Source organism: Pseudomassariella vexata, assembly GCF_002105095.1.
Source record: "Pseudomassariella vexata strain CBS 129021 chromosome Unknown BCR38scaffold_15, whole genome shotgun sequence".
NCBI classification, from domain to species: domain Eukaryota; kingdom Fungi; phylum Ascomycota; class Sordariomycetes; order Amphisphaeriales; family Pseudomassariaceae; genus Pseudomassariella; species Pseudomassariella vexata.
Window position 1 is genome coordinate 478,784 of NW_024467970.1, and position 24,218 is coordinate 503,001.

The 24,218-nt window shown below is 48.8% G+C and overlaps 7 protein-coding genes and 1 non-coding gene across 8 annotated transcripts; 6 read left to right on the forward strand and 2 right to left on the reverse strand.

The window, feature by feature from the left end:
• The first annotated feature begins 18 nt into the window (after nucleotides 1-18).
• Nucleotides 19-121, forward strand: BCR38DRAFT_t311. The gene has a single exon. It is a non-coding gene; the product is annotated as a tRNA-Thr (tRNA).
• A 2,403-nt stretch (nucleotides 122-2,524) lies between these two features.
• On the forward strand, nucleotides 2,525-4,121 carry BCR38DRAFT_376788 (6-phosphogluconate dehydrogenase). Its single transcript, XM_040857355.1, has 3 exons — nucleotides 2,525-2,910; nucleotides 2,965-3,623; nucleotides 3,676-4,121. Exons 1-3 carry the CDS (start codon nucleotides 2,712-2,714, stop codon nucleotides 3,886-3,888), a joined length of 1,071 nt encoding a protein of 356 aa, XP_040711633.1. The 5' UTR covers nucleotides 2,525-2,711; the 3' UTR covers nucleotides 3,889-4,121.
• Nucleotides 4,122-7,051: 2,930 nt separating this feature from the next.
• BCR38DRAFT_446712 (uncharacterized protein) lies at nucleotides 7,052-8,183 on the forward strand. The gene has a single exon (XM_040861108.1). The coding sequence runs from the start codon at nucleotides 7,179-7,181 to the stop codon at nucleotides 7,866-7,868; it is 690 nt and encodes a 229-aa protein (XP_040711634.1). The 5' UTR covers nucleotides 7,052-7,178; the 3' UTR covers nucleotides 7,869-8,183.
• Nucleotides 8,184-8,349: 166 nt separating this feature from the next.
• BCR38DRAFT_413140 (cytochrome P450) lies at nucleotides 8,350-10,061 on the reverse strand (the record flags this gene model as incomplete). Its single annotated transcript, XM_040858795.1, has 2 exons — nucleotides 8,350-9,873; nucleotides 9,927-10,061. 2 exons carry the CDS (start codon nucleotides 10,059-10,061, stop codon nucleotides 8,350-8,352), a joined length of 1,659 nt encoding a protein of 552 aa, XP_040711635.1.
• A 918-nt stretch (nucleotides 10,062-10,979) lies between these two features.
• Nucleotides 10,980-13,118, forward strand: BCR38DRAFT_413141 (pumilio-family RNA binding repeat domain-containing protein; the record flags this gene model as incomplete). The annotated part of the gene is made up of 1 exon (XM_040858796.1): nucleotides 10,980-13,118. One exon carries the CDS (start codon nucleotides 10,980-10,982, stop codon nucleotides 13,116-13,118), a length of 2,139 nt encoding a protein of 712 aa, XP_040711636.1.
• Nucleotides 13,119-14,823: 1,705 nt separating this feature from the next.
• Nucleotides 14,824-16,188, reverse strand: BCR38DRAFT_70468 (uncharacterized protein). Its single transcript, XM_040865573.1, has 2 exons — nucleotides 15,940-16,188; nucleotides 14,824-15,880 (listed from the first exon to the last, which is right to left on the reverse strand). The coding sequence occupies exons 1-2, from the start codon at nucleotides 16,012-16,014 to the stop codon at nucleotides 14,840-14,842; spliced, it is 1,116 nt and encodes a 371-aa protein (XP_040711637.1). The 5' UTR covers nucleotides 16,015-16,188; the 3' UTR covers nucleotides 14,824-14,839.
• Nucleotides 16,189-19,188: 3,000 nt separating this feature from the next.
• On the forward strand, nucleotides 19,189-19,529 carry BCR38DRAFT_446717 (uncharacterized protein). Its single transcript, XM_040861109.1, has one exon. The coding sequence runs from the start codon at nucleotides 19,243-19,245 to the stop codon at nucleotides 19,507-19,509; it is 267 nt and encodes an 88-aa protein (XP_040711638.1). The 5' UTR covers nucleotides 19,189-19,242; the 3' UTR covers nucleotides 19,510-19,529.
• Nucleotides 19,530-23,024: 3,495 nt separating this feature from the next.
• BCR38DRAFT_352321 (alpha/beta hydrolase fold-domain-containing protein) lies at nucleotides 23,025-23,933 on the forward strand (the record flags this gene model as incomplete). The annotated part of the gene is made up of 2 exons (XM_040856700.1): nucleotides 23,025-23,180; nucleotides 23,214-23,933. 2 exons carry the CDS (start codon nucleotides 23,025-23,027, stop codon nucleotides 23,931-23,933), a joined length of 876 nt encoding a protein of 291 aa, XP_040711639.1.
• Between the last annotated feature and the right edge of the window lie 285 nt (nucleotides 23,934-24,218).

Sequence of the window (24,218 nt, forward strand, 5' to 3'; positions counted from 1 at the left end):
ATGTTATTATATATGTAGGTCGGCTGGTGTAGTTGGTCACTTCGCTGGTAGATAAGTCCCGATTTGAGCCTCGCCCACTTGGGTCGGTGACGAGTCGCGGGTTCGAATCCCGCAGCTGACACACAAGGGGGTTTAGTCAACCCTTACGGCGCGCTGCCCACCTTGTTGACTTCGCCTACCTAGCGATAATAGGGAGATTGGTGCAGTTTAGGATTACGATCATCCTAGCCAGTCGACCGTCAAGCACTACGTCGGCGGAATATAACTCGACAGCCGGTCCAGAATTCGAATCGTTAATCCGACCCCTTATCGGACCCCCTCTCGCCGCGATTCTTGCGAGTGTCTAGACCACGTTACGGTCTATCCACTTGAGCGTATGGTTGAGATGTATACGCTCGACGAGAACCCCAATTAGCAGATACTACGACTTGTCGTGACAAAAAATAGTCGAGCATATTCTGCACATCAGCAGCATCCCACCCCTGAGGACGAATTTAAGTGCTACATTACCACACTTATCGGTAGTTCAGGCAGGGGTTGTAGCACAGACTTAGGGAGGGACAGGAGGTTTAGTAGTCGTTTGGCTACAAGTTTACCTGTATAACCGCCCGACGCGGCTTAAGGGCCCGCTATATCATCTATAGCCCCTTAAGGGAGTACTTGTAGAGGTACCGAGGGTTAACACCTACGGCGTATTTAATATTATTTATTATTTATATTATGTATGTAGATTTCTTCAGAAATATTGGAATTCTTGTGTTTGCATGCAAAGTTTGCTCTTATCATTTGATCAATCTAACTGTAGCTCAAGCATGCCCTTTTTGTATTCCCCAAGTAACCGGGGTTAGCCAAGCCAATTTGAGTCCAGCCTGCATTTAACGTGCTAGGAGATTCCTCAAGGATTTACCTTATTTCGTAATGGAATACCGACATTCAATTCGAATGAAGCAAGTGTTAAAATTGTTTGTGGCGATTCAAGCCAAAAACGAAGGACAACTTTGGCGTTGGAGCTGTGGATTAGAGAATCGAACTATGGAGGACATGTTGGCCAAGTCGGAGGCAGAAATTAGTAGATATTTTCAATCATTTTTACAGGTATACAGAAAACTCGGGTGTCTTGGGTCCAAGAAGCTTCGCTCTAAGGTAAGCTAAATTGGTTCGGTTCGGTTGATATTACAACAAGGCCGTCCATTCAGTGAAGTCCGTCGTCGTCGTCGTCGTTTTTATGTAGTAGCAAGATCAAAGGTACAGCGGGTGCAGTAGTTGAATGAAGCCTTAAGTGCTTGGCAATTTTCGAAAAGGAGATGCTACCTATTCTCTGGATGTGATCATTAAATATTTCATGGTTCTGATGGTTGTGATAACATATGAAAAAGAAAACAAAACTTTTTTGTATGCAGTCCGAAAGAAAACTGATAACATTTTGCTTAGTCGTGTAGTAGTCTCAAGCGAAGACTGGTTGGATTTCGTGCCAAAATATTGGACATGTAATTCTTAGACCACTAAATTTACGCACCTTGAGCGAGCTGATCACGCTGGGACCATAATTTGTGGCTATGTGGTGTCATTAACGTGAGGATGATATAGGAGGTTGTGATCGGTGATGTATGGATATTCATGTCTTACAAAGTTAATCTTTTGTGATCAGGTGCGTAGACATGTCGAATTAATACCTCGGCTAGTCATGAGGCCATATTCTCGGATCATCAGACGAACTCCTACACAATCGGTAGTCCAGTTATACTAGTGAGAGACATCCCTTTGGGGAAACTTGGCGCTCTTCACAAGTGTACCATATACCTGTTGCTTTTTTAGTCTCGCTGATGGCCCTCACTTAAGGTTCTGGCAAGCATTTATCTGATGGGCTGAGTTACAGCCAGACCAATGTCTTTGAGATTCACTGCTTGTTTTCTGTTTTTTTCTGTCTCGCCCTTTTGGGAGACAGGAAAAAAGACTGTTTTCAGCCTCTGAGGCCGTGTGGCATCTACGTATCTTCCAATATATTCAAAACGTTCCTCTGTGCTATTGTGCCTGAATTATATCTTTACTTTGGAATCGTCCATGCAAGAATATACTGAATGTGTGGGGCTTGGTGCTGGGAATATATAAGAGGGCAGCTTTCTCAGCTACTGGGACTCATATTGATATCGTATGTAATGGTGGGCATATGTTTCGTTATACAGCTTCCTGAAGGTAAGCACATACTCATGACATAGTTGTACGCTGTATTTCGATAGGGATCCTCGGAGTTTCTAGAGCGCCTATTATTTGCCACGGCGAGATGGGCTAATCTCAGACCCAAGTACACTAATATACAAACCACGTCAATAATTATGATAGGTATACTTCGTAATAGTTTTGCAGATTAGCGTTGCCAAAATAATTCTTAATCTTAATACAAGAGATATATGACTGCTCTGCTCGGTTATATACGGGTATTGACGCGTCCCACCGGTCCGGGGATCATCATGATAAGGAACGCGATGGTTTCGAAAGCCGACGTCGGAATGGCAGCATTGTATGTGATGAAATATCCTGCCGGTTGACAACCAATGCCTAGTCTCTAGAAAAGCACGAAACAAATCAATAATCCCTTCCATTATATTAAGTTTTGAGGTCACAAACCCGCATGAATATTTTCTGACGGCAAATCAATATTCCCATTCATCTTAACAGGTCAGCGACATAGCACTAATAAGGCTACCGCGACAATGAGTTCTGTGGCTAAATCAAACATCCTCGTCGTTGGATTCGGCGGTATAGGCACCATTACTGCCCTGAACTTGGAAGCTGGCGGGCAGGCAACTGTCACTGGTGTCTTCAGGTCCAACTACGATGCAGTCAACGAGCGCGGGCTCCGGATCTGGTCCTGCGATCATGGCGATATCCCGTCATGGAAGCCTACTCATGGTAAGCCGTACAGTAAATATACCATTGAATCAAATAGGACTGACAGAAAGCCAGTCGTTAAAAATGTTCCAAATGTCGCGGAAGATGGAGTAGATCCCTTTGATTTCATCGTCATCTGCACCAAGAACACCCCTGACATCCCTCCAACAATCGCCGAGATCATTGCACCATCAGTGACCCCAGGACGCACTGCCATCGTTTTGGTCCAAAACGGGCTGAACATCGAGAAACCCATTATTGCCGCATTCCCTTCCAATGTGGTCATCTCAGGGGTATCCCGCATGAGCTCCTCCGAGCTTAGCCCGGGTCAGGTCTTCCACCAAGACCATGACGACCTAATTATCGGCCCTTTCAGAAACCCAAACTTGGACCGCGCGAAAGAAATGGTGGTTTCGCAGAAGTTCGCCGACTTGTATAATGCGAGTGGCAAGGCGACGGGCCAATTCGACGAGGACACGGCGCTTGTGCGGTGGAAAAAGCTCGTTTATAATGCTTCTTTCAACTCGTTGTGCGCTATCACGGGGTTGGATACCACGGGGATCCGGGTGGCTGGGTCACCGGTTACGGGGTTGCTGTTGCCGGTCATGACGGAGATTAAGAATATTGCCAGAGCTGCCGGTGTGAACCTGCCAACTGATCAGGAGTTTGTGGCTCTGGATGCGGATCCTATGGGCTCGTACTTCAAGCCGAGTATGCAACAGGATATCGAGAAGGTAAGGATTAAACCCCTGAATTTTGATTGCTTTTGAAGCTAACATCTCGTGGGATAACTACATGGAAATGGAAGTCATCGTTGGAGAGCCTCTAAGAGAGGCACAGAAACTAGGAGTCCCGGCTCCAACATTAGCATTTGTGTATTCCATGTTGAAGGCATTGCAGGCCCGTACGAAGCAGAAGAAAGGACTAATGGAGCTTCCGCCGATGTTGGAATTCGACGGGGCCACTGAAATGTTAGCCAAGTTAAAAGGGACATCATAGGGCTGGGATTATCTAGAGGGTCGATTCGTTACCTGTAGTAGAGAGCTTCATAGGTATGGATTTGCGGGACATAGGGCTAGCCTCATTTCACCTTTGAGATATGGCGAGGCTTCGTACTATTTTCCGAGCTTATATAGTTGCTCCTGTGGGAGAGGATTGTCACAAGAGGACCAAGCCCCTAGGCCAGTAGACCAAAAGATCTACAAATGTCAGTGTTACTGACATTTGGTCCCACTAACTGCTATATACAGCACTATGTGGCTCTGTAATCGCCAGCGCTGTGACAAGGATGGTCGGGGGTCCAAGCCGCATGTTGGACCTTCAAGGCCATTGAAACCGAATTGCCAGTTTGTGAGGCTGTATGGCTACCTAACGCACGTTATGAACCAATATGACCAGCATCCACCGTAACATACTATTTCTGTCTGCGAGGCAGGCATCGTTCATATCTACATATATAAGGCCCTTATGGCCACAACACACTCTTTTGAAGATGAGGATCTACATATATCTACCCACTTTCAAGGCAATACAAACTACAATTAGTCTAATATTGCACAAGGGCCCCTAAAGTATCTCTGATGTACCTCACTATGACCTCAGGCCACTAATTCCACAGCTCCTTCATAAGGTACTTTGTATTACTATAGAAAAGCTTTCAGTTGATGCAATAAAAGAGCTTTCCGTTGCTATATTCTTCATAAAACCCAACATTAGGTAGGGATACTACTGGAGGAAAATTTCGAACGTCCTTCGCAAATCTAGCCTTCCAATTAGTCAAAATCGTTTAACGTGATCCACAAGTCATTTTCGCACACAAGTCACTTTCGCACTTTTTCAAATATTTCAACCTTTTAACTTAGCTTGCACTTTTCTTCCCTCCCACAACATGCCTCGTAAATCCAAAGAAGCCGATCTTCAGCTAGCTATCCAAGCTAAAAAGCGCAACCCTGAAATTTCATGGCGTAAGCTTGGCCGTATCTACAACGTTTGCGACCGTACACTAAAGAATCGATTCGACGGCGACCAAACGCGACACGAAGCTAATATGTTAAAACGAAATCTAACTCAAACCGAAGAGGATACGATTGCCCGACGTATAATTGAGCTAGATGCGCGAGCATTTCCTCCTCGGCTTCGATACGTTGAAGAAATGGCGAATATCCTACGACGCGTACGCGACGCGCCCCCCGTCGGCAAGAACTGGACCACGAACTTCGTTAACCGCCGACAAGACCTCCGAACGCGTTTAAACCGTCGAATTGATTACCAGAGGGTATTTAGCGAAGATCCTATCGCGTATTACGCGTGGTTTGAGCTTGTTAGGGACACAATCGCTAAATACGGTATCCTACCGGAGGATATCTACAACTTTGACGAGACGGGCTTCCTAATGGGCATAATCACAACCGATATGGTTGTAACGAGTGCAGAAAGACACGGACGGCCTAGACAGGCTACACAAGGAGGTCGGGAATGGGTTACGGTGATCCAGGCTATTAATTCGCAAGGTTGGGCGGTACCGCCGTACATCATCTTCGCGGGCAAGGTTCATCTTGCTTCGTGGTATCGCGGTAACGACCTACCGGCCAACTGGAAGGTCGACCTTTCCCATAACGGTTGGACTACTAATAATATTGGTGTGGAATGGGCAAAACACTTTGTTCAACATATTATTAGCCGTCGTAAGGGTGCGAAAAGTCTCTTAATATTGGATGGTCACGAGAGCCACCACTCGATGGATTTTGAGACTTACCTCGCGGCGCACGGCGTAATTACATTGTGTATGCCTTCCCATTCATCCCACAAGCTCCAGCCTTTGTATTTGGTACCTTTTAGTGTGTTGAAACGGCTGTACGGTGCGTTCGTGGAGGGTTTAATGCAAAGGCATCAAACCCATATTGAGAAGCAGGATTTCTTAGCTGGGTTTTTAGAAGCTTTCATTGGTACTTTTCACGAAAAAAACATCAGATCAGGATTCGAAGTAGCTGGACTTGTTCCTTTTAACCCGGATAGGGTCATATCTATGTTGGATATCGCAAAAGTAGTACGAACACCGACACCCGACCCCCAATTGCCTCCCTCCGTCTGGGTTTCTAAGACGCCTACCAACACTCTCGAAGCCGAATCGCAGTCAACTTTGATTAAAAGTAGCGTCCAGAGGCATCAAGACAGCTCGCCGACGCATATTTTGAACTCAATTAACTCGACTACGAAGGCTACGCATGCAATGATGCATGAGAATGCATTATTACGTCGGGAGAACGAAGAGCTTCGTGAGACGAACCATATACTAAGTAAGGGTCGTAGGACGAAAAATAAGCAAATCCAAGATGGAGGAGCACTTAGTATAGGTGATGCACAAGTTTTACGGGCCTTGAGGGGTGATATCAAGGTTATAGAGGAGGAAGAAGGGGAAAGCAGTCGTCCTGTAAAGCGCCGGCAGACCGGTATAAGGCGCTGTGGTATTTGCGGAGGGACTGGACATAATGCAAGGACTTGTTCAATAGAAGTAGAAACTGATAATGAAGAAGATTTTGAGTAATTTAAAGGATAAAATGCGGGTTATGCATAGGATATTACTGAATTACTTGAAGGTGCCAAGAAAAGTGCGAAAGTGACTTGTGTGCGAAAATGACTTGTGGATCACGTTAAATCTACTTATATAAAAATCCTATCAGTTGGTATAATCGGTATTGTATAGCATTTAGGTTCACTAGCTAATTATATATCAACAGGAAGTTCAAGTCAAAATTAGTACTTATAGGAAAGATAAAAAGTACGAAGTTTACTGAGGGACTTAAGAGTCTCTGCATAACAAAAGCTATAGGTATGAAGCCCATTTAGTAAGCTATTGGATTTCTTTACGAAGGTTATAGTAGTTAGTAAAAGGGGTTCCAGGGGGTCTTCCCTTGATATTTAAAGACTATGTAGCAAGCTATCAAATATATTTATAAGACTACATATCTACTGAAGTAGCTAGTAATGATTAAGACCTAGCTGAGGAGCCTGACAACCTCTGAAGGTCCTCGCTGGTGTGATAATGCTGTAGTCACTTTACTTTGCTTTGCTGCATATTATGTTGCAATAGCTGCATAGTGCCGAACATCTCAATAAATGCAGCTCCCGCCGAAAATTCGAGTTGGACCTCCACCTGAATTCCTTTTCCGCATCACGCATATCACGAAATTGTAAAGGCGAATTGAAAAGTAATAAAGCAATCGCCATATATCCTAAATTTGGTGGTTCTCTCACCTTTTTTGCACACCTGGACGATAGGGTTCGCAAAAATGGAAGAACTCCCCATTGAACCCCACGGCATCTTCTGGCAGGCCGACTTCATCACCCCAGAGCACGAACAAAGCCTAATCCACATATTTCAGCACACCCTACAATGGCCCGCGCGCTCGGGCCGCCTATCCCTGCACTACGGCTACACCTTCGACTACAAGACCTTCGGTGTGGACCCCGACATCCCCTTCAAGGAATTCCCGGACTGGTTGCAACCCCTTATCCCGCTCGTGGACGGCAAACCCCCGGTGCAGGTATGCCTACAGCACTACGCACCCGGGACGGGAATCCCGCCACACGTGGACACGCACTCGACGTACGATGAGCTGTTCGCTTTGTCGCTGGGGGCACCGGTGATGATGCAGTTTCGACGGGGCGAAAAGAGGGTGGAGATTGATCTGGCGCCAAGGAGCATGATGCAGATGAGTGGTGATTCGCGACTGCACTGGACGCACGGAATTAAGAAGCGCAAGACCGATACGCTGGGGGACGGGACCGTGAGGCAGAGGAGGGATAGGTGGAGTATTACGTACCGGTGGTTGCGGGAAGGGGAGTGCGAGTGTGGGAATGAGGACCTGTGCGATACGGCGCAGAGGAGGAAGGGGGTTGAGAGGGAGTATAGGTGGAAGCAGGCATCGGAGACAAAACCTAGCAGTGCTGGGGAAGTCACGGAGAAAGGAGTTCATTAGTCGTGGATGAATAAAATATGAAAAGAGCAACCAGGGCAACAAAATGCAACTAATACTGGTCAGGGCTATGGTTCGAACGCTCGAGTCCCAGTTACTAGCTGTAGGAGCGTCCTCCGTTGACTACTGTACCAAACAGGGGTGACTCATACACTGCTTTTGGCCCTCATACGGCTTTATGAGTGTACGACATTGGTCCGAGTATTTTGTTTAGGTGCACTCGTTTCGATCGCATCTCTGTTTGAAACGAGTTAATCATCTAAATGAAGAGCGCAAGCGTTTGTCTCGAACGCTATAGCCTCCTGCTAGAATGGCCAGCCACTGAATTCTAAAATCAACTTCGCCAGTAGGCATGAGTGTAAGACGGAGTTGTTAGCCTGTCGAACTGCACACATGCGATTTACGTCTATTAAAATATCTGACTGCCTTCGAATCTCAAGTCCCGGTCCGTGACGTGCCTCCCATTAAGTACCAGTTACCCCCTTCAGGGACTTACGTACCCACTCAACGATACGCGACAAGGAAACTTGTCACGAGGATGGGCAGCCCCAGCCTCGACTTGATACACTTTCTCATTATCCACATTCGTCAAATCGATCTTCCTATCTCCATCCACCTCGTCGTAACACTCCTTCACGTTGAATTCTCTTGAAAGCAACACTAAAAACGCCTTCACCTCCTTAGTCACCAGCGCCTGACCAGTACACAGGCGAAGCCCGTGCCCGAAAGGCCCCCATGCTCCCTTCAAGGGGTACAGCTCGTGGCCCGGCTCCACCAGAAATCTCTCAGGAACGAACTCCAGCGGCCGCACCCACAACTTGGGGTTGCGCTGAATGCTGAGGTGGCTGATCTGTATACCGCAGCTCTCGGTGGGATACTCGTTTCCGGCCTCATCCTTGAGCACCAAGTCACGGCAGCCCTGTCGAATTCCGGCTGCAGCAGGGAAAAGGCGCAGCGTCTCCTTGATAACTGCGTTGGTGTATGGCAGGGAGTTAAGAAGGGCTGGGTCGTCAGCGATCATGTCCATTGCGGCTGCCACGTTGCGTCCAAATACGGCGTCGTGCTCTGCACGAAGTTTAGCGAGTACCTCGGGGTGCTTCCAAATTGTGTAACAGCAGTACACCATGGTTGCTGCCGTGGAGTCGTAACCAGCGAAGAAGAACATGCGGAGCTGCGCGCAGAGCATCTTGAGATAATCGGCGTCCACTTCGTCGGTCGCGCGTCTCCCGGCCTGAGAGTAGTACGTCTCGAGGGCGATATCGAGGATCGACTTGAACGAAGCCTGTTCGTCGTCGATTTTGGCCGATCGATATGCCGCCACTCTGTTGTTAATCTGGGCTCGAATATGAGTGTCAAGGATACAGCCATTGTTCCAAAATTGGAACAACTTCACCGGGTTTAACCTCCCCAAGTTACTAACCACACCATTGGCGACGAACTTGAGATTCAATTGCCGGATCATGGTGTCGCTCAGTGGATGTGCCGTGGCTTGTGCTCCGAGCTGAGCATTGAAGACCAGTCTTCCAATGATATCGTTCATGAGAGCCAGGGTCAACGGTTCCAAGGAGAATAGCTCTCCCGACTTCGATAATGCGCGCAGCTTGTCCCGATAGATGGCCATTTGTTCAACCACGAAGGGGAAGGCAGCGTCCAGATTGCTGTTGCTGAAAAAGGGCATGAACAGATTGTGATCGTGCCTCCATGCATCGCCATTTTGCGTAAACAGGTTGGGACCGCCTGTTATGGGCAGGAACCAGTCTATCAACGCAGGAGGTTTTTCTGCGCTGGAAAATGGGTGGTTCATTACCTGGTTCGCCATATGCGGATCAGAGACGGTGAGGATCGGCGTCATCACTGGGAACATATCAAGATAATATGCCCCTGTGCTGCCGTATTTAGCTGTCATCCTGTTCAAGATGTGCATGCTGTGAGCGCCGGGCGGTAGCTCTTCGCTCGCCGTCTTTCCTGCTAGCAGGTGGCCGAGGATTGGATTAAAAGGAGGCATCGGCTCGAACCGCATTAGACGTGGAGAAGCATTTAGGGAGTCGAGGTTCATCGTACCTTTTCTAGCTTTCGCATCCTCATGATGAAACGCCTCGCTGTCCATAATGCTAAGATGAACCTGATTGCGCGAGCTAGAAGCACGGCCAGCAGCATGCCGGCGACGGCATTGACAACCAACGTCGCAGTACCCATATCGCCGTGATCCAGATCTGTGCGGCAAGTTCCTAGTTGATGTGGCTGATGGGAATACTTAAAACGAAGGGATGAGCGTTGTGTTGAATATTCATCTGGCGACATAGATCATAGCCGTCAAGGGTTCATAGCGTTGGGAAAGCCGAGGAGGATGACGTTCTTTAGGACAACGAGTTCTCAACCTGGTCTGAATCCTTCTGGCTTGGCGCACGTACGTACAAATTGGCAGAGGAGAAACGATTGTTGCAAAAGTTGTTAGTAATTCGTTGCTAGGTATCAGAAGCGGACGGGGAAGTTCAGTCTAAGGATAACCCACGATCTCGGGGTTTGCCTCAACGGACTGGAGATATAAGAACGATTCGACCCTTCTTGAATGCCCTAATTTCTCGATGGTATGATCGCTACTTGATCTTTTCAAGGCTGATCGTGCTTGTGAGACTCCCAATGGCGCCAAAATATATCTCATATTACAGTCACGCTTCTCAGGCGCAGGCGTCCAGATCTTACCAAATCCCCCGTATTGTGCTAATATCCGGCAATACAACCTTAATTCCGATTGCTTCATCGCCATCAACAACTTTATGCATGTTGAACATCCACCTTCCCGATCAACAGCAGAAGGAGATGCTTCAGGATTGAGTTATCGAGAACGGGGGCTGCATTACCAGTTATGGAATATTGAATGCAAGTCGCACGCCTTGATGTACAAAAGGCAAGTACCTGGTCATCAAGAATGTGCTTTTTACAGACCCAGTAAAATAAGCCACCATCCCACTTTACGATAAGATAACGACCAAAAATTTCTGGGAAGCAGCGAATAGCTTCACCAACACCTGCGCTGAAGGCCCGCCGTTCAATCCAGCACTTCTCAAGTTTCTAGCCATTACAAAAGCCACCAAGCTCCGCAACACCAATAAAATGCCGAAACCACGCAGCAAGCGACAAGCGATTCGCGACGAACGCAAACAGAAGCGGCGCGAAAAGAACTTCACCGACCGTGATGCGAAGCGCCAACGCCTCGATGAAGACGAAAACGAAGACGGCATTGCGAGGGAGACCAACGATGAAGCTACCACATACGAGAATTGGGAGGACCAGCACACGTCAGGGGGCCATCCTCCGCCTGAACGAGAATTCTTTGGCATGTTGTCTGAGGAGGACCAAGAATGGTTTCGATCCGCCGACCAAGACCTCGACGCAGACGAGTTCGATACACAGGAAGACCGAGACAAATACCTGGCTGGCGTATTCACTGCAGCCCAGGGAAAGGAGTTGAAGATCGCCTGTAGTCAGTCATGTTCACGGCTGATGGAGCGCCTGATCATCATGTCAAACACACGGCAGAAGAAGCAGCTGTTCGAGCAGTTTGCGACGCATTTTCTTAACCTTATGCAACATCGTTTCGCAAGCCATTGCTGTGAAACTCTTCTACTTCACTCAGCCCCGATAGTCACAAGGGAGCTCGGAGGCGACAGAGACGACCTTGGTGAAGCCGATGAGCAACAGCTACCGACCATGGAGGAACTGTTCCTCTTAACCCTGGACGAGCTCGAGGGGCAATTGGGATACCTGATGACCGATCGATTTGCCTCTCATACTTTGAGGGTGTTGCTTATCATTCTCTCTGGCCGGCCCTTGGAGCAGTCTACCACAAAGTCGCTTATTCACAGCAAGAAGAAGGAGCAAATAGCAGTGCCTTGGACCTCGACGGGCAGCAGCGAATTGAACGATCAACTTCGACCCGTCCCATCCTCTTTCACTTTGGCAGCAAAGAAGATTATCGCGGACTCAACATCAGACATGGATGCTACAGCTCTGCGAATCATGGCAACCCACCCGACAGGAAACCCCGTCCTCCAACTTCTCCTTGACTTAGACATATCCCTCAATGGCAAGGTGGAGGGCGAGGCGAGCGAGATGACTTTGTTGTGGAAGCTTCTGCCAGGCGCCCCGGCATCATTGAAGGAAGCTACGTCGCCGGCATCTGATTTTATCAGCGCCATGCTGTACGACAAAGTCGGATCCCGGTTGCTAGAGACTCTCATCACCCAATGCCCTGGCAAGCTGTTCAAGGCACTCTTCAAGTTCAATCTTGGCGATCGCATCCAAAGTCTCGTTCGCAATGACATTGCATCATATGCAGCGATACGAGTTCTCACTCGTGTGGGCAAGGAAGATCTCATAATGTGTGTAAGGAAGATCTTGCCCGAGGTTGGAAAGCTTCTTTCGCTTTCGCGCTTCAACGTCATAAAGACACTCTTTGAACGGTGCCAAGTACGCGAGGCTACCAGCGAAATCGATTCGCTTCTGAAAGCACTGGTTGCGGCGTGTGGCTCAGACTACAAGACGCTTGTTCCTAAACTGTGCATCCCTCCGGCAGAGGAGAAAGACTCGAAGAAATCGCAAGATTATTTGTCGAAAAACCAGGCTGCCATTGTTGCCCACGGCTGTCAATTAACATCAACTCTACTCTCAATCCGAGGCTTGCCATCGACCGCAGTACAGACTTCGCTCCTGGCTCTCCCGTCCGCGGCTCTGCAGGACCTCGCAACATCGTCCGCCGCGTCATCACACGTTCTCGTTGCTGCGCTTGCAAGCCGGTCGCAGAACAAGACATTTCACAAGGTGCTTGTTGTTTCGCTTAAGCAAAACATGATGGCCTTGGCACTGTCTGATCACGGTAGCAAGGTGGTGAGCGCTATCGTTTCTGTTCCATCCAAGGGCGACGGTGTTTCCCTCCCCTTCCACTTGAAGGAACAAATTTTAGGACAACTAGAACAACACGAACAGGAGTTGCGCGACTCGTATCACGGGCGACGTGTATGGAGGGCATGGCAGGGTGATTTATGGAAGACAAAACGGACTGATTGGATTTCGTGGGCGAAAGAAGTGGACATCCACTCAGAGGAAGTGGCATTACCGCCGTGGAAGAAGAAGGCAATGGGTACTCTCAAGAGTGCACGTCCGAATAACAATCCGAATCCGAATATGGTTGAGGTCAACGAGGGAGCAAGGAAACGGAAGAGAGGTGACGAAGAGGACGATGCAGCAGCTTAGGGGGGCGTACCATGATGCCATTCAAGCTTGGCTTCCCAGTTCAAATATTCGAGTCATAATTGTGCTGGAGTCCTCAACTACAAGATACCAAATACCATCTTCCGTACCGGTGTCTGATTTCAGTCTGCTAGCTTGGCTGGTCGCCTCCTAGGTCTAAAGTATTTGGCTACTCATCACCGGTCTAATTAATATCTAAACAAGCACCTTAAACGGCAGTTGCTGAACGAACCTCCGAAGTGTGACGGAGAGTAATGACAGTTATTGTAACACCTTCATGATGAGATTATTCTCCGAAGAACCAGTTTCATCTGTAACCATTGTGCGGCTGAAAAGTCATAAAGATCGTGTGGAGTTCTTCCTGTACACTGGTATTTCATCCGTGCCTGCCACGCCGTCGTCGCATGGTAAAGTTGCATACAGCTGAACCTTACAAGTTGTGGAAATTTGGCTCTACACGTTACGTCCCCCAGGCTCTGATTTCCCTTTTTCTTGTCTGAACTCTCAAGAGGAATCTCTTGCGAACCGAGGCACGCTTTTACGCGCTTGGATGGCTGCTTCGTAACGATTACTGGTGATGGGCCGGCTCACTGGCATAACATTGAACATGAAGAAAGTCCTGTTCTGTCCCCAGTCGGAGGATGGAGTCGAACTGTGTTGTGTTATTGATCGCGTACTGTACGCGATCAATATGATCCCTGTCTGCCATCCATATCGAATGCGCCGAGGCTATGGGCGGATGAATGTGCTTAGGCTGCGAGGCGAGCGGACATTGCGCATCGAGTTTGATGGTCAATCGGGCTCTGAACCGTATCACAACATGCGGCGGCATAGGAGTTGAGACAGATGTCTTTGGAGCAATTTGCTTCGTTTTTACCATTTTTTTGTCTGCCATGAAAGCATCTGGTCTGGAAACCCTCGTGCGTGCCCGTGGCAACAACTAAATCTCTCGAGACCTCCGACATCCGGCAGGTTTTATATCGAGTTTTCTACGTTCATGTAAGAACGAACATCACACCAACCATACATTATCGTAGACAACAAATGTCCATACAATGCCAAGACTCCTCAACCTCCTTCCTCATGATGCAGCCATATTCCAGGTCTGCTCAACTGCTCTCCTTGCTTTTCAGGTCTTGGTGAAGTTTCATGCCTGATAGTAATTTGCAGGCGCCTTGGATCCCAATTTTGAGGTCGACTCATATCGCCTCGCGGGTCTCCGGGCTTCAAAAAAACATCCCGTGAGTTGCCCGCTACCGTCCAACATAACATGGCTCGGTCGTCTAAAGTTGATTGTTCGCTCATGCATCCAACAACCGAGAGTGGAGTGTGGTGCATCTGCGGGATCGATGACAATTCCTATGTCCGTACGTCAAAGACATTAAACAAGTGTGCGGCAGGAAATCATTAATGAGATGTGTGCTCCAACAAAAATTCCCAAATTCATATCCCCACAATCCCTAGGCGTTGTGTCTTTCGTGACGGGGGTCGATATCGCTTGCTCGTTAAGAAAAAAAAATGAACTCGTCGAAACAGTTGAACGCCCCAATGCCAAAATGCATGTACAGCAGCTCGTGGTATGCAAACCCTAACAGGTCTATCGCGTGGTATCTCAGAAAAGAAATTGACTTTTGCAAACTTCCTTATCATGTTGTACAACGACTGTCATCAATGCGGTCGTGCGGTGGCTGAATAGCTGTTCATTGTTGTGGTCTGGCAGCGATTCATTGCTCAGAGCCAAAATCGACAAAACTCTCCCATGCCCCTTCACTCATGCCAGCAGCTGGCGTGCCCAGCCGGTTGTAATCATTGAACGGGTCGTAGAAATCGTCGATGGGCGAGAAAAGGGTGTCATCCTCCAGCTCTACCGAATCGTGCGGGGAATTGGGCCCGCTAGCCTCCTTAGACGCGGGCGTAGGTTCGGTGGCATTCTGGGCGACATTGTGCTTGACCGATTCTTCGGAGTGCTGTCCAAACATCTGCAAAGCCGAAATGTTAGACCCCAGGAAGTGGGCGGCCATCGGGTCATTCATATCAATGTTGGCCATCATCTTGATCTCGTTGGGCAGTTCCGATGTGAAAAACGATGAAGGGTGTTGCTGCACGAGCTGGGGATCCAGCGGTGGGAATGCCTGCATCGGAGTTTGGTATGGTGTACTTCTCGAGTCTGGCGTCTCTGAAGTCGACCCAGGAGATAGTGATGGTGGGGAAGACACGGCCGTGACGTTGGGCGTAGAGCTTGTTGAGATGCGCCTATTTTTGCTACTAAGCTGCGACTGACCAGGTGTCGAATGGTTCCGACTCGGGGGTGAAGTCACCTCGATTGGGGACGTCGGGATGTACTGGTTGCCGCCGTTGTTCATCAGCGGACCCATGTACAGGGATTGGTTGAGCTGTTGCTGGTATGACATGGCCGTGGGGAAGGATTCGTTGAAAAGGCGATTGACTTCGTTGTACCTCGCCATTGTCGCCATGGCCGCTTGTGTTGTGATGTACGCACTCACGCGACTGTTCATATCTGCGGAGTTCGTCTGAAGGTGGGCCGCCAGGTACTTGTATTGCCGTGGCAGGTCGTCTTCCTCCTCTTCATACATCTCCTCCTTGATGACAATTTCCTCGGTAACCTTCAGACCACGACCCGTCCGCCGCCTGTGGATTTCAGAAGCCATCCTCGCCGACTGCACTCTTGCCTCCAAGCTCCGGTCGGCTCGTCTGGATGCCGCGATGTAGGCTCTCTCTTGGTTCTCTTCGTGAGATCGCTCAGTCTGGTTCAATGGTCAGGGGATGCTCTCGATGATATGAGTATGTCCAAAGCTCTGCTTGCCTTCTGCGCCTTTACCGGCGGGACCCGCTCTGTAGTCGGCATGACCGAGGCGCTGTCGAGTGGACGTTTCGGCATGGAACTGGTTTGGTGACACCGTGATGAAAGAAAAGGGTTTGGTTGAGCGTATAACTGGTCACGACGCGGGATCGATGAGGTAATGCAGCAAGAATTGAAATACGGTAGGCTGAATGTAGATTGTTGAGAGTATTATGAAGCTGGATAGGTGTAGGATACCTCTACTTGACTGTAGAAGAGGTTGGAAGCGGGGTTATGGCAATACCAGTCGGCAGGCTGCAAGCCACGAACAGAAGCAGAAGCTTGATGCAATTCAAAATTCGCTACTGCAAGCTCTAGTTCGTCGTGCGTGGCCGGGAATAGCGAGATGTCGTGGACGCCGACGGACCTTGTGTTCCCACAGACAGAGTTACTTTGGATGCTCAATGTTCAAACCAAGGTAGGAGAAGTCTGGATTGCCGGGTAATATTTGCAGCAGCGCCGTTCGTGAGAATCGATTATCGTTCAGTAGATATTGAAGGAGCTTGGGAGTTGGCTGGAGCAGGCATAGGCGGTCCAGGGGGCGAAACAATATATAACAAGGAATTGGGAATCCAGCCCATATGCTTGCTAGTTCCACGATGTTACGGAAGGTACGCCGGATGAGGGGCCAGTTAGCAGTGCGTTCCAGCACAGTAAACATGGGACAAGAAGTACCCGGCAACCACTGGGCTTGCACTGGGGCTTCGATCGAATGCACTGTCAGGGATTCCGAAAGACTGATCAGGCTTGATGCGGGAGAATGCTTTGGTGGCGATCGATCGTGATGAAGTTAAACTGGGACCAATGGCATTGCGCCAGAGCTCTGAGACGCGGCATGGTTTGGCAAGGAGTGAGGGGAGATAGTGCCCAAAGTACTGGCCGCTATTGCCCAAGCCGGGACTAGGTCCAGTATACTGGTGGTCTTGAAAGGCCAAGCGCACACCCGGCCAGAGAGGAAGAGAGGCATTTCTGCAGAGTAGCATTTATCTTCAAAGATCAAATCTACACAGTCCCGGCGATATGATATGAAAATCCATCCATTCTGACAGCCACATTCTACGTCGGCATGCTTCCAGGCTGGCTGTGCGGGATCGCGTAGCACTACTTCGTTAGAGGAAGGCAATTTTCCTGTCAATGTCAGAAGTCCAGAGAGGTAGCCATCTTGCACGATGCTTTGCGTTGGTTTTTTTTTCGGTACTTCCCTTGATGAGAACCTTCATTGTTGATCTTCTTGTTGAAAGCAAGCGAGCGTTCGGCAGACCGTTTAGTTGACTTTCACTATACTCTAGGCTCATGCATCTACTTTGGCCTAGGCAACTTCGGCGAGCCGTTCTGGACGTTGAACGAAATGTGTTGCTGGCTTGAAGCTGACTCCGCTCCAGAAACGTCAAGCAGCTCTCAAACCAACGGTATCGTTATCTGAGAGCAAGGTTACCCTGGGTTCTAGGAATATCCTCCTTCCTGTTCCCCATCCTTTCCTCAGCTTTCCTGCCTTGCCTGTTCTCCACTGCGGCAATGCCAAGTCTTTAATCAATCCCGCCGCTTCCATTCGGCCTTCCCAAGACTTCCGCCCCTCCATCTCAAGCATGCACACAACCTCAGTAATGAATTGGATCCCTGGCGGAATCGGACATAAGATGCGCATTGCTTGCAGTAGCACGAGGTTCATTGGGTGGTTTTTGCGTTCTGATTACAGTGCCACATAGCATGGCCAGGAAGCTGTATTCTTGTTATGGGTTGACTTTTCTCGTGCGGCCGCAGTTGCCCAAACTCGGTCCAGCTCGCAACCAGGACCAGACAGGCATGTCAAAACTCTATTTGAAGTCCCTTTCTTCTGAGTGGCCCACCTGCCCACCTGCCCACCTTTCCCACCTTCAGAACGGGCATTTTGATGTATCGAATTGACTCTTGGGAGTTCGTCTGCTTCATGATCCCCAACCCTGAAGACTGTCGATACACATCCAAAGAGTCCTACTTGCCATCAGGCCTTTTCACTTGCAAGCCGTTGAAAGGGTCTCCAGGATGTGCAGAGCTCCCCCGTGCGAGCACTTGTACTGCGCTCTTTGGCCTGTGACATATGAGCTGGTGCCTGCGAAGCAATGGTAGATGCCATTATGCACAACCCCAGCCCTGTGAGGACTCCGACGACCCGATCGAGTTATGGGGATCCATGTGAGCAAAACTACGAGACCAATCACTACTTCCTAGAGATGCTTATCTTGGTCGGCGATAATGCCAACTATCGTGAATGCCTTCTTCATTGGCTTGTTTTCACAGAATTCAATCTGCTGCGTGCAATTGAATTGATCAACTCGAACCTTTACATATCTTGTGGAAGTCTGCGAAAATGCCCAGATGCAAAACTGCTTGCCGATGATATCGTACCCCATTGCAGTGATACGAGTAGGTTGGCACCCCGCTGACACAACTTGATAGGATGGGAGAATGTCTGTTCGCGTTCGAGAATGCCATTTTGGATGCCTTTCTTTCAGCAGACCAGTGATTGTGAGACACCCTGTAGTCTCAGCAATGTGGTTGCGAGAGTCACAATCTAGCCAGAATCATTTTTGTGCAACTGAGAAGCATATCTAGCTGCAACTGTTCGGACCTGTGCACATTCGGCTGTCACCCTGCATGTCCTGGCCATGGAATTTGCGGTTGCCTCCAGTTCGAAACTCCTCGACCACCCGAGGTCTAGGACCCGCTGGTCTACCAATGTGAGTGCCAGTTTGGCGGGTCGATGGGTCGGGATTAGGGAGAGGGAATATGTCGTGGCGCGTCTATTCATTGAAGCGACCGTCTTGTCCATGGAATTCACAACGATCACCACCCATTTCCTCGGTTCGTTTCCAAATACCAAGTCCCGGCAGCCTGCAATGGGCGAACAGCTGTGAACAAAAGCAAAGCCGAATGCCACAAGTGAGGCTTTAGTGCTTCTCAGCTGCGCTCCTATCCTTGTTTTGGTCCAATGGTCAAACATTTAGCTTGTACGGTTTCAATCCGGAGCAAAACATCCATTGTTTCCTTTCAACTCCGTCTCGCTAGAGAAGAGGTACTTCCGTCCTTAACAATTTCGTCTTCTCTCAGACCTCAATCCTCGCCCCTCGCCCAATAATGGCCCACCCCACCACTTTGGTGCCGACCTTCTCCACCTGCTTCTGTGGCTGACGTGTCGGAGGCGATGGTGTCGAGATCTGGATGTCAGGGATCATCCATCGGTTCCAGCCGGGGATCAGCATCCTACTTTCACATCAGTGTCTCGTAGAAATGCCATCACTCTTCGTCATTGTTCATGGAGCTTGGGACAACTGCACAACGATGCGTACCATGGTGCTGTGGCTTTGTGGGTTTCCAAGCCAAGCCCTTTTTTTTCTGGTTTTTTTTGTTCTTTCCAGAATGCCATGGTTTGTCAGCATGGCATTTCGACGTCCTGGCATCAATGTTACCACCTTTAACGTCATTGCATCTGGATTCCGAGTTTTCTCCCACAATATACCTAAGGTTTTCAAGTTTTTTTTCACCCCGCTTACATAGACAGTCAACAGCTTCATTCATCCATTTCGCCTAGCCGATACAACTGTCCAAGCAATTACTGTGAGATCGTCCGGCAGCCACCGGGCCCTTGCCGTGATCCATGAGATCTGTAGATATAAGATCGATGCAAGGAATAGTGTTTCCCCATTAAAATCTACACGCACCATCATCGTAAAGTTATGGCGAGTCGTTAAATCCTCAACCTATTTTCTCTTACCTACCACAGGGCTACTCAGTGAGCCCCAACAAAAGACCTTTTCCGAATGTTCGGATGCGTTCGGTCATATTAACAGTCCGTCTTGGGACAACCCAGACTAAACTAGGCAACATCTGGACGACCGTGCCGCCAGATTGAGCGATCAAAACTAGAACACCCATAGTCAAATCATCATGGGCGAATTCATCGCGATACATCATGAAGATGTCGATGTCTGTCATGTAAAACGGTCATGATCTCCAGCAAAATTGAACATGTCGGCGACTCTAGAAGCGTGGTGTAGAAGCTTTAGCATGTGCTCTCAAGGATGATAGGGTGATCCCAACCGCATCTAGCTCGATCTGGCCCTGCACTGCCAAGTCGCTCTGCCACTTGAACTTGCGACAGCATGACCGATATTGCATGAGTATGCGCGGATCGACGCTAACAATGAACTTCAATCTTACTAGGCATGACCAAGACGTGACACAGCGCATTCATACACACTGCGCTGTGGCACCGTTTTCTTCTCACGCAATTCCAACAAAATTTCCTTTTTGGTGCCAATCTCACACGATGCGACATAGTAAGGCCATATCACCATGGTCGATGAATCACGAGAGTCCCATCGCCTAATCAAAACAGCCGGGAGAAGACAGGACACCAGACTGCTAGCGTGAACAACGCCTCTCAATAAGCCAAGTTCGGTCAATGCTAGGTGGCATGTAGACAGGTTTTATCTGTGTCTCTCACAGATTCACTCATGTCCCCAACAGGATCTGAAGACAAAGGTGACCCGAAATTAACGCCAGACCCTGAAGTTCTCACTTCAGCCTATGAGCTTAGATAGAACTTCCCCGTTACCGGTTAAAGCCGCCTAATTGGTCGCATAGTCCTGGCATCTAGACCTGGCTGTTGACGGTCGAAGCTCGAGAGTATATTCACTAGTCAGACGTTGATGCATGCAGTTATGAGTGTTATATCCTTGATAACATACAACCCATGTAGACCCTTTAGAATGTAATCAAGACAATGCCCCATTATGTAACCTTATGGTTCCGCTGGTTTTCAAAGCGTGGTGAATGTGGCTAGCCTGGAAAGCCACAATACAGCATCTGAGAACTTCGGGCGTTTACAACGGCAAGACCATTGATCATCTAGGCTTCCTGCTTCTGATTCAACTTCCGCGCTGCCAAATCCTCCGTCGTTGCGGTTTGTCCCGAACTACTTTGGATTAGTATTCTTGCCTCTGTATCTTGGCACCCTTTGCGAGTCCTGTTCTAGAAAAGACTATGCGCTAGCGGCTACGTGGTGGAGTCTGACTAGGTTAGATGTATTTTGTGCGATGATATATCCTCTCGTCTAATCACCGATACGATATACCCCCTATTCACCCTCGCCCCTAAACGCCTCCTGACATGTCTAGAAAGGACGAGAAGAAGATAGCGTATTACCTGCATGTGAAAACGAAGAATAATAAATCTACTTTGTATGGTTTCCACCACTCTGGGAGTATGCCATGTTCAGTCTAAGTACAGTAGCGGACGTGGACTGATCTCAAGTATCCGACTCGTAGTTCCTCACCAGTAGAAACACAGTGTGTTCTATATATACCATAATAAAGTAGATCTTTCAAGGTAATACTACGACTAGTATTATAATATGGAAACGCATCATCTTCGATTATGCGCTCTCCACGATTATTAGTAGTTTATATTTACCGATGGATGAACCTTGAAATTTAACCTGAATTTCTATCGGACTTAATGCAAACTACTAAAAGGTGTAGGATTGAATCTGTGCCCCTGATCTCCCCAAGTTCAAAGGAGTGGAAGTGGTAAGGGCCTGGAGTACAGCAAAGTGAGCACAGTAAAGTGAGCTCTTGGCTGCTTACACCAGAGCAAGTTAAGAGACCCTAAATCAGCCTTCTAGCACCAAAGAGCACGAATGAGCTTGAAAAGGGGCTGGTGCGGACCGAAAATTTCTTATGCCATCTTTGCTCAATGTCGGTTACTGATGAATGTTGAAATTCACATTTGAGAGCACATGCGTCGATGAAGCACCTGGACCGGGTTTCATCTGATATTTGCATACATAAATGCATATTATGTTTATATAATCGTGGTGTTATATCAGCCAACACATAGGCATTCCTTTGTTTAACGGGTGGGTCGTCTACAAGCTTCTGCTCGTATGCTCTTCAACCTCGAGGCCGAAAATGTCCTGGATTATGGCATCATTGTGTTATTCATGGAATTAAAGGCTGCCAAAGTGTGGGCAACAATGGAACCTGAGAATTAACAGGTAAGAGTTGAAAACATACAATAGAAAAGCAGTATGAGTGCATCTCCCTCTTACACCTCTTCCATCCTCTCTCCCATCCCCGCCTCCGCGAGCTTCGAACCTACCATCCCCAACCATTTTCGGGAGAATTTTCCAAGCGCCCAAAAACTACTGGTACTTATGTCATTCCCAGCAGATCCTCAGTAAGCCGCAGCTTCAATACAGCCTGCGATGACGTAAGGTGGCTGTAGGGGAGGGATACCATTGAGAGGGTAGGTTAGGGGCCAGTATTCCCTCAATTTGTACTTAAGTTTCAGTTAAATTATTCAGTGAATTTATTCATCTACTGTTAGTATCCCTTCAATCTGGGCTATTAAACCACCAAGTCAAAATGAACGATACGTGTCATGGATGCAACTCTTGTTATTTTTCATCATTGTCATGCCACTCAACCAGTTCTGAGTACGACCAATCAGTGAAAAAGCACTTAATCGATCGTGAGCGATTACCGTAACTTACATTGAATTTAATTTACTGTGTACGTGAAAGGCATATATGCCGTGTTAAGCTGTAACCCGAATTCAGGCTATAATCACCTGGATAGTACCTGCATCCTGTCGCGGAACGGACTCCTGAACAGCCCTAAAGTCAAGCGACAAATATGCGCCAAGCATCCTGTCGGGGGAAAGAGTGAGATTTACAGTTGCGCAAGTATTTCTTCTCTCGGATCGTTGTTTCGTTGAAGCTGTCCACAACTTGAGCCAAGAAAATGTCGCTGGGCGCGGCCAAGGAGATCTCAAAGGTCAACACCGCAGACTTGGGCCTTGGTCCCGTCAGACTCACCGATGGCCTTACTTATGAGACAGAAAACAAAAATACTGTGCTACAAACCCAAGAATCCCAGGTCTGGCCAGCACCCCAAACCAAGCTAAAATGGGACCGCGAATACGACCGTTGGCGCAAACCCCTCGGCTCAAAATGGCGCCTGCCCGTCTTCGCCACCGCCCTCGGATACCGCGAATACTACGACCCGATGATGCGATCCATCTGGGCGAAAATCCCCACTGCTCAACCGGCCGTCACTCAAACCGTCCACACAGCCACGTCCTACGACGGGGCTGAGATCCAGATCATCCGCTTCACTACCTCAGCTCATTTGCAGAAAAGAAAAAGCAGCAGAAGAAGTGAGGATGTCGGCGAGGAGGATTCAAAGGAGAAGAAGAAGTTGTCACCAGCTTGGCTCTACTTCCATGGTGGCGCCATGATAGCGGGCGAAGTGATACCCGCTCAAGTGTCCAAATTAGTCGCCGACTCGGGCGTGCAGGCTTTTGGGGTCGTGTACCGGATGCCCCCTGAAGACCCGGCGCCGACGCCGGTGGAGGACTGCTATGCCGCGTTGAAGTGGGTTCACTCGCATGCTTTGGATCTGGGCATTGATCCAGCACGTCTGGGTCTAATGGGAGACAGTGCTGGGGGCGGCCTTGCGACAGGAACGGCACTAATGGCGCGAGATAGGGGGCTGGATCCACCGGTGGCGAGGCAGCTGTTGATTTACCCCATGTTGGATGATAGAACTATTATGAACATGAGTCCTGACGGTCCGTTGGCGGGGTTTGCGTCGTTGCCGTTGGAGGATATTGTGTTAGGATGGGAGGCATACTTGGGCAAAGAGAATGCCGGGAAGGCGAGGGCCGAGGTTACTGCGTATGCGGCACCGGGCAGAGCAAAGGATTTGAGGGGGATGCCGGCTACGTATATGGATGTGGGGAACTTGGATTTGTTTCGGGATGAGTGCAGCTTGTTCGCCGCGAGACTGGCTGCTGCTGATGTGGACGTCGAGTTCCACATGTTTAGCGGGGTTCCGCATGGGTTCGAGAGTGCGTGGAGTATTGCTATTACGGCGAGGGCGCTGGCGGGGAGGATGAGTTTTATGACGAGTTTGTAGTATGATGTAGTGGCAGGTTCTGGGGGCTGGACCTGGAACAGGATGGTTATGTTTCCCGCTGGGAGCTGCGTTGAGAATGTCTACTGTCGTCTACCTTGATCCTCATGTGGCCCCAGGCTTTATATATCCCCAGCTAGACGGTCCGTCCGAGACAGTATTTGGTAGCGGAAGCACGCCTAGCATATTGGCGCAATACAGACATGTTTGTTCATTCCCAAACTCACAACCAGGGTGCGTTTGATGGTCCAGCACGAGATTATTGTGCCTGTGCTGCTCAGCAGCAGC

Coding starts and splice junctions, on each gene's coding strand:
- BCR38DRAFT_376788 (XM_040857355.1), top strand. CDS start 2,712: ATGAGTTCTGTGGCTAAATCAAACATCCTCGTCGTTGGATTCGGCGGT. Junction 2,911..2,964: donor GTCATGGAAGCCTACTCATG/GTAAGCCGTACA, acceptor ACAGAAAGCCAG/TCGTTAAAAATGTTCCAAAT. Junction 3,624..3,675: donor TGCAACAGGATATCGAGAAG/GTAAGGATTAAA, acceptor AACATCTCGTGG/GATAACTACATGGAAATGGA.
- BCR38DRAFT_446712 (XM_040861108.1), top strand. CDS start 7,179: ATGGAAGAACTCCCCATTGAACCCCACGGCATCTTCTGGCAGGCCGAC.
- BCR38DRAFT_70468 (XM_040865573.1), bottom strand. CDS start 16,014: ATGCCGAAACGTCCACTCGACAGCGCCTCGGTCATGCCGACTACAGAG. Junction 15,881..15,939: donor CGCCGGTAAAGGCGCAGAAG/GCAAGCAGAGCT, acceptor CCATTGAACCAG/ACTGAGCGATCTCACGAAGA.
- BCR38DRAFT_446717 (XM_040861109.1), top strand. CDS start 19,243: ATGCCATCACTCTTCGTCATTGTTCATGGAGCTTGGGACAACTGCACA.